Source organism: Belonocnema kinseyi, chromosome 8, assembly GCF_010883055.1.
Source record: "Belonocnema kinseyi isolate 2016_QV_RU_SX_M_011 chromosome 8, B_treatae_v1, whole genome shotgun sequence".
NCBI classification, from domain to species: Eukaryota; Metazoa; Arthropoda; class Insecta; order Hymenoptera; family Cynipidae; genus Belonocnema; species Belonocnema kinseyi.
In genome coordinates this window covers 63,083,919-63,092,713 of record NC_046664.1, presented here as the reverse complement: position 1 = coordinate 63,092,713, position 8,795 = coordinate 63,083,919, and the positions used below count along the sequence as shown (strand labels likewise).

The following is an 8,795-nucleotide window of genomic DNA, read 5'->3' as shown; positions in this document are numbered from 1 at the left end:
CCATATATGGCCGTAAAATATACAACTACATTTTCACCTTCATTATTGTTATGTAATGTTATGGAAAATTACCCAAGCTAACAACAGAAATTGAACGGATGAACCGATATTCTTCGATCCTTTTTTAATTATCGTCGTTATGTAATGAACCTATAATGCAGATTATTAAAATTATATTCCTTAATATTTTTATTATTTTTAATTTCCTTCAAACAGATGTAATCTCTAACAACAGAAAAGTTGAGTGAATATTGACGGATGACTTAGTGAGTTGAGTGAGTATTGACCGGTGATTTAGTGCGGTGTTTATCGAAAGACAGAAGCAAATGCAAGGAAGTTAGAAATATGGCCCGTACAAATAATATATATGTTTCTCTCTTCTCAGATTCCACGACAAAAGTCCTGAAAAAGATCATGCGCCAAGAATAGGAAATTGTTAAATCGGAATAGTAGGGAATTTTCCATGATTTTAAAAACAATTTCCAATGGATGAAGCAAATTCAAATTATTTATACAACTATTTATTCCCAAAAATATAACAAATAATCATATTTTCTGATTGCAATGTAATTGTTTGGAGTAGAAAATTGTTCTAAAAACATCATGTAATTATTTAAACAATTATTTATTGCTTCTTTTCGAAATTTCTAAAAAGTAAGGCAGAGATGTCCACTTTTTCTGAATTGTTATCCTAAGCAACTTTTTATTGATGTTGTTGTTTTCTGTTTGTTGTTGACGTTGTTGTTTTATTAATGTAAACCATTCGTACTTAATTTTACGGAAATTTAAAGGAAAAAACAATAATTAATTGTATAAGCAGTAACATTAAGATTTTAGCAGAATTTACTAGTCCTCGAAATCATTGAATATTATGTTTATCTTAGAAAATACTATTGCAAAAGTATTTTTCAAAAAGTAAGTATTTAAACAAATTATATTTGCTTAAACAATTAAAAGGTGGTTCATATATTCTTGGTGTACACTATACAGTCATGCAATACACTATTCAGTTACCGTAAGTAAACTGATTGAGCAAATTAAGATTGTTTGAACGAATAGAAATTTATTAAACATTAAAAAAGAAGTATTAAAATTATGTAGTAATTGAAGAAAACGTAGCATAGGATACCGATTCAGAAAAAGTGGACATCTCCAGCTCAATGTTCAGAATTTTGGAAAATAGACCATAAATACTTGCTTAAATGATGATATAATGTTTTTAGAAAAATGAACTACTCCAAACAATGACAAGCCATTAAATTTTAATCAGAAAATACGATTATTTGTTACATTTTTTGGGATTAAAGTATTGTTTAAATAATTTTCATTACTGTAAAGAATTGAAAATTGTTTAAAAAGTAAACATCCGAAAATATTCAAATTGTCCGCTAGTAATTATTTTGTATGAAAAAGACGACGGATATTTGCTAAAAATTAACAATAATGAAGGTGAAAATGTAGTTTATTATTTTACGGTCATATATGGGGCACTGTGTAGGGGGGGGGGTCAAGGAGAGTTAAAAATAAAATGTATTAGTATGGACTTATTTCGCAAACACTCGATATTTTATAACGATTGGAAATGAATAAATAATTTTTATTAAATTTTAACATAATATAAACTTTACACATCGTGCCATTTAATTTTACAATTCTATGGCTCGGTCCCCACTTAGAAAAAATAGGCTCCTCCGCTTTCTGTGAATAATATTTTAATTTTTTGAATGAAAAGCAATGAAATTGAACCACAAGATATGAATCTTGAAGCAAAAATTTTAATTAATTCTGACCAAGAGCACATTCATTGTGACGCAAGCAGTTCTATCAGAAACGAATAAAGATTCAAGAAAAAAGATGCGAAAATAATGATTGTCTATGATTGCAGAGTTTTCAATTGAAAATTGTCACCATGAAATTAAAATAATTAAATGAAAATAAAAGAATGAAATGTATAAATGAATAAATGAAATAAATAAGAAAATGAAAATAAAATAAATGGAAATTCCCTACTTATCTGATTCAACAGTTTCCAATTCTGGATGCAACATCTTTTTTCAGTACTTCTTGCCGTACAATCGGAGAAGAGAGAAAAAAGGTTTATCCAGGAATTTAACGGATTAACCGATTTTCTTCTACCTTTTTTTAATCGTCTCGTCGTTATGTAATGAACCGAATGCAGAATATTAAAATTAAATTTCTTAAAATTTGATCATTTTTAATTTCTTTAAACCGACTGTAATCTCTAACAATAGGAGAGTGGAGTGAGGCATGACAAGCACTCAATCTAAATCTTGGGTTTACGATGTTATAAGTATTGTCGAAAAAACGACACTCTAGCTAGACCACCCGCTGTTGCATAGCCATCCAGATGGCGCACGAACTATGTTCACCATGAGTACACTCATGGTGGCGGCTTGCTACTTTGGAGGCGCAAAAATGCATCAATTTTCAATTAATTGGAATAAAACGAGAACCAGGCCATTTTTCGAAAAAAGCTCTCTGTCCAAGGCTGTATTTAAACATTTATATTCTGTGGTAACAATATGAACTCATACAATTCAGAGTTGTAGGAGAAAAGCTGTTTTGGGTGATGCAAGAGATAATTTTCCAGCCTGAGGAAGCGCCTTAATGTTTCACTGAGGAAGTGACGCCCGGGAGAGGCTTGCCTCTTTAGTCAACAATGTCATATTCTGAATATTTGACTGGCGATTTGACAGGAAAGAGACAAAATACTTCTGAGACTTTGGATTTATGGTCAAGGTCAGCCCTAAAGCCGGCACTAAATCCAGAGTTGACTGTATTTAAAAAGAATTGAAAACATTAGATAAGATTTTCAAAATTGATAAAAACGAATCTCAAAGATATATCTTATATCAAATAATATCTTCTAAACGGAGTCAAATTTTTCTTAAAATTGCTAAAATTCTTTTGAAGTTACATTTTTTTATCTTTTTGGTTTGAAAATTTATCTCTTTTGGAAGTAATTCAATCTTTTTTATTAAAAGTAAAACTATTTAATTCAAAATAAAAATATCTTGTGATTGATTTTCTTTAATATTCTTCTCTTTAGATGAGTTCAGCCCTTTTTTATTTAAAATTAAAATATTGTTTAGTTTTAATGAGAATTCATATTTTGTCGAGAATTCAAATTATAGATTAAAATTTAAACTACTTTGTTAAAAATCCACTTGTTTGGTTGAAAATGCATAATTTTAATTCAAAACTCATCTCTTTATTTGAAAATATACCTATTTTGTTAAACATTCGTCTTTTTTGGCAGAAAATTAAACTCCTTGGTTTGATATAATCTTTTCTGTTGGAAATTCAACTACTTTTTCAAAGACACGTTGTTCTTTTTGAATGAATTAAATATTTTTGTATTTATAATTGAAATCGCTTTAGATCGAAACATCAAGTATTACATTTTTTGTTGTGAATTAGTCTTTTTTGGTTGAAAATTCAAATACTTGGTTAAAAGATTAAACCACTTGCCAACAAAATAATTTTCTTGTGTATCCATCATTTTAGTTAAAAATTAACTTTTTTGTTGAAAATTCATATTTTTTGTTAAATAATTCGACTTTATGGTTAAAGATGAACTTTTGTTTCAATTTCAATTTGCCATCTGAAATTTTCAAAAATCTTCTTGAATTTTTTCAAGATTCTCAGGAAAATTATATTTATATAATCGTTATAACAAATAAACAAATAAACGTAGAAAATTAATAGTAAATCAACAGTTTTATTTTTTAATAAAAATAATTTTTTCCGTACAACCGAAAAACTACACGCGTGCATTTTAGTCTGTATTAAGCATTCAGCCAATTATTTTACAGGTAAAAAGTACATGTTTTTTAATAATAATCTCTTTGTAAACTCACCTTTAAAATATGGTTCTTCTAACAATAAACCCGTGTTACCGGTTGTTACTGAATTGTTGTACGATGTTTGTCGGGCTTCTAAATATTGTTTGTTTTGATCAAATAAAGACATCTTATGTATAATGAAATTAAAATTAATTGAAGTGTGTTGCATAATATTCTATTTTAACCAGTTTAAATATGGAAATCAAACTATTAAGCAATAATAATAATGAAAAACTGTTTTTTTTATGCCATAAATTTGAAAAAGTTAGCCTTGCACACGTTACGGGACGAAATATACTTAAATTGAATATATTTTGATACGGAATAAAGTAAAAGTTTTGCTAGATAGGATTTTTATTATTCGAGAGAATACGGCCAATAAAATCCTAAAATTAAGAAATTTATTCCTTCAAACACAAGTGTATAATATTCCAGGCACATGATATTGTCACCTTTTTGCTTTTCAACCATATAATCAACAGTTGTAATATTTTTGAAAAAAATGTATATTCTAACCTTCATATTTACCATCACAGACTGTAATTAAACACTGAAGTAGTAGTATAGCTAAAACAGTACTTTTTTTGTGCCGCATACTTTCTTTTTATTATTTAAAAATAATATAACTTATGATTCACTGGAGTTATTGATTCAACATTTTTAACAGGTCGATTTTTGGACTTCTTGGAAGTGAAGAATGTGACAGGTTGAATTGTTGGGGTTGACTAACTAGCGCCATATTTGACATTAGCACGCAAGCGCAGAGGGTTGGATGCTCTAGAAACCTCGAAACATCAAAAATCGATGCTCCTTGCAATTAAAGGTTCCTCGTCTAGTTTAGCAATCCTTGAATATTATTATCTTAAATCTACGTTAAAACTGATCCACTAATTTTTGAGATAGACCTTCCAGAAATATGTATGCGCAACCTTATCGATCGTTAACCCCTTCTTGCATCTACTGATTTGAAAGATATTTATAAAACGCTGTCTATGCATATTTATTAATACTTTACGCTCCCAGATCCGACAAGTGGCGGTTCAAAGAATTACATTTTAGTTCAGTAAAATCAAAATTATTTTTGAAATTTTGAAATTATTGAAACTTTTTTCAATTCATTTTGGAATTTGCTATCAAATAGAAGCTTATAGAGTAGACCAAATCGATCATCTCCAGTTTGTTCGTTTTCTGGAAAAAGGAAATCCGTATTTCTTTAAATTAAAGTCTGGGGTTTTAAATGGAAAAAGCTCGGTCTAAAAAAATGAAGAAAAGAAGTACTTATTCTAAGTTTTTTGTAAATTAATGTATTATTAATTCCTCTTAAGGAATTTTTAAGGAATGATTTCCACACGATAACTTTTTATTTTGACCTCCCACTCAATACCTTTTTACTGTGTCCGGAAAATTCCCCAAAAAATGCAAAATAGGAGTTTTCTAATAAATCCAAACTAAACACGGTATTTTTTGGATTTTTTTCAACAAGAATAGATTTGATTGGATAAGTAAATGGTTTCCAAGCATTTTTTAAATATAATTTTGAATTGTTTAAATCGTGATTATTTGTTTAAACAATTTTTACCCTGTGAGTCGTGAAAAGTTAATATCTTTCAGTTTAAATGATATAAAGTGGATGAATGTCAAGAGTGGTACCTCCTGTTTAACATATTTTGTAATTATTTAAACAGTTTTCATTTGTTTTAATAGTTTCTTGTTCCTAAAATCATAAACAGTTATTATTTTCTAAAATAAATGACACAATTAACGAATTTTGGGAGTAATATATTTTTTAAGGATATCTGGTAATTATTTAAACAATGTTCATTTGTTTCCTCTGTATAGCGTTAAACGTTATTTTCTGAAATAAATGACGCAAATAACGGATGCTGATGATTATATTTTATTTTTTAAGGATATTTTTATTTACATTTATAAAAATGTATAAAATATTTATATTTTTATTTGTTTAATTTTGAGAGGAAAAAATATACTTTTTTCAGAGCAATTGAATTGAATTCTTTAAACAGTATGAAAAAGACGACGGATATTTGCTAAAAATTAACAATAATGAAGGTCAATTTAAAACTTTCTCTATGAAAAGGAGTAAAACGAGTGATTATGAATTGTTCAAATAATTGCGAAAAATCTTTAAAAAATATTAATATTCAGTTACGTGAATTGTGTCATTAGTTGCAAAAAATAATAACTTTTCACGATTTTCGGAGAAGATATTTGTTTTAAAAAATGGAATTTGTTTAAAAAATTGCTAAATATCCTTCAGAAAAAAATACTTTCAAAGTCCGTTAATCGTGCAATTCATTCCAGAAAATAAAAGCTTTTCTCGCTTTACAGGAGAAAAAATTTTGTTAAACGAATAATAATTATTTAAAAAATTCCAAATTATTTAAAAAATACTTGAAAAGAAAACCCTTCACTTATGGATTAAAAGCTATTCTTGTTCAATGTTTAAAAAATTACGGATGTTCCTTTTTTGGTAAACGAACAATTGGGGGAGATCGATCAACGAAAATCGAGAATTGAATTTTTGAATCACCCTAAGAAGCACACAGTAGGGCTGAATCGTAAAAAACGGCCAAATGTCCTCTTTAGTAATAATACTATATAAACTTAAAATGAGTTAAATTATGTTCGAATGTAACCAGTAAATCATATAAAACAATCTTTTTAATTAGCGTTAACTTTTAACATGTTTTTTTTTAGAAAAAGAAAGACGATTCTATAATACTTTTTATTTTCAGATTTTCTAGCTCATCACGGAGAAACTATTGGTTGTAAAATTTGGTGTTAAAATATTTATTTTTAGAGTTCGATGGCCATCTAGGATATAGTGGAGGAAATAGAATAATAATTAAATAAAAATTTAATTTAGTATATAATTACTTTTTTTAAAATTAAATTCGAAAGTTTAATATTTTCGGTAACAATTTAAATTAAGGAATAAAGTTCGGAATAGTAAATATCTCTGAATAGTTTGGAACTACGTATATCCATGTATCTTGACTCGCTAATTACAAAAATGATAGTGAAGATACCCGCAAATTTGATTTTCGTGGTGAAGACCATGAAAAACCCATAAAAATAATTATTTTTTGTGTTTATCTTAGTAAATAATACAAATTTGAGAACAAGCTTCAAATGAAAGTTGTGGATCTCTTAAAAGCATATATTTGATTGAAAATACATTTTTACTGTGCGAGTAATAGTTTTCAAGAAAAACGACGATGAATATGAAAAATCACAGAAATACAGCATAATATGTAGCGGTGTCACAGGGCCTTCCCGCCCGTTAGGGGTTTGACCAGCATTATTTCTATGACTAATTACAGAGGTGGTTTCCCGCCCCCACGAGATATAGCAAGGGGTAGGTGTTTGACCAACATTTCACATAAAATACATGTTTTTAAAAGATCTATAACTTTTATTTGAAACTATTTCGTAAATTTGTATTATTTACTAAGCTAAACAAGAAACCATGATATGTATGGGTTTTTCATGGTTTTCACCATGGAGATTACATTTGCGGGTATTTCCACCCTCATTTTCGTAATTATCGAGTCAAAATACAAGGGTATATGAAGTTTCAAATGAATCGAAGCTATGTACTATTCGGAACTGTACTCGAATTAAGAAAAAGTGATATTCACAAAATAATGATTAATGATAATGAATGATGGGAAGGTGTAATCAGAGGAAAAACTGCCGAATGACGTGATGTTCGCTGAGGTTCATGATCATTAGGATGACCAAACTCCTCAATATCAAAATTTCTTTTACAGAAAAAAGTTTTCCCGCTACTGCCTCGGAGACCCGTGTTCGGTTCCCTGAATCGTTGTTTTTTTTTGTCACGATTTTTTCTATTGCGTAAACTTCAAAGTATTTTCTAGGATTACAGACATTTTATTTTGGAATAAGTACAATTATTTAATCGTTTGTTATTATATTCTAATAAACTTAGCAACTTTTCAATTTTATATTCAGAATAGTAATTTTTGCAATATTGGTGACTTATCCTGGCTTGCTACTGTTTAATGGTACACATAAATAATATAATATCAAATTTTACAACTGAAAATTTCCCCATGCAGCCTTGACAGCTTCATACTCAGTATTAACATATAGAAAATTATTAAATTTTAAAGGCTTACTAAAATCCTAAATATTTCTGGAAGATGAATAGAACTTACTAATACTTGCATGCAGAATTGGTGGAATAAAATTAATTAAAAGGTGAGTCGAAAAGTCCCACATCGAGAACATATAATACAAGCTTTAAAAAGGTAAAAAATGTCAATATGATCTTTTTAGAAACCAGTTCCTTTTGATCTCTATTTTATACCCTGAAACTTTATTTTGCGGTTTTTCACGGGAACTCAATTATATTTAATAAAGGGACAGAATAGAATCAAATTAGATAACTTACTCGTGGCACTAGTCTTTATTATAATAATATTCATTTTGTGAAATAAAAATTACATTTATACTATGACTAGTTGTGGCTTGTGGCAGCTTCACCATTACCGAAGGGCCGCTCTAATTAATACTATACTTCGAGAACAAACAACAATGCAACACAAGTTTTATAAATTTAAAAAAAAACATGTGAAACAAATGATAAAGAAGTTTTTATTACTTAAGACTAATTTAACTTATGAATGGACTACCCCCTGCTTAAAATGATGGATAGAACCCAGAAAAGAACCGGATGGAAGTTGGTTCTTATCTGTCGCTATTGGAATTAGATCTGGGTTTCGTCCCCGATTTATACCCGGTCCTTGATCGGGTTTTATCTGGATTGGTATTTTTATCTCCGGCTTCTATATGGCTCTCATTCGGGGCCTTCAAGAATTGTATCCGGTTTGTAGAAGAGATTGGACCTGGTTCATACCTGGCACTTGACTGGATTCTATCTGG

The 8,795-nt window shown here is 28.8% G+C and overlaps 1 protein-coding gene across 3 annotated transcripts in view; it reads right to left on the bottom strand.

The window, feature by feature from the left end:
- Positions 1-4,573, bottom strand: part of LOC117178300 — a 13,821-nt gene extending 9,248 nt beyond the window's left edge. Inside the window, exons 1-2 of one of the 3 annotated variants that reach the window (XM_033369666.1) lie at positions 4,383-4,573; positions 3,882-3,959 (exon numbers count right to left, since the gene is read on the bottom strand). In XM_033369666.1, coding sequence (XP_033225557.1) covers positions 3,882-3,959; positions 4,383-4,461 — 157 coding nt within the window. In that variant the 5' untranslated portion in view covers positions 4,462-4,573. The remainder of the gene's footprint in view (positions 1-3,881; positions 3,960-4,382) is intronic. The other 2 variants (XM_033369667.1, XM_033369668.1) reach the window with 2 other exon arrangements.
- Positions 4,574-8,795: the final 4,222 nt, after the last annotated feature.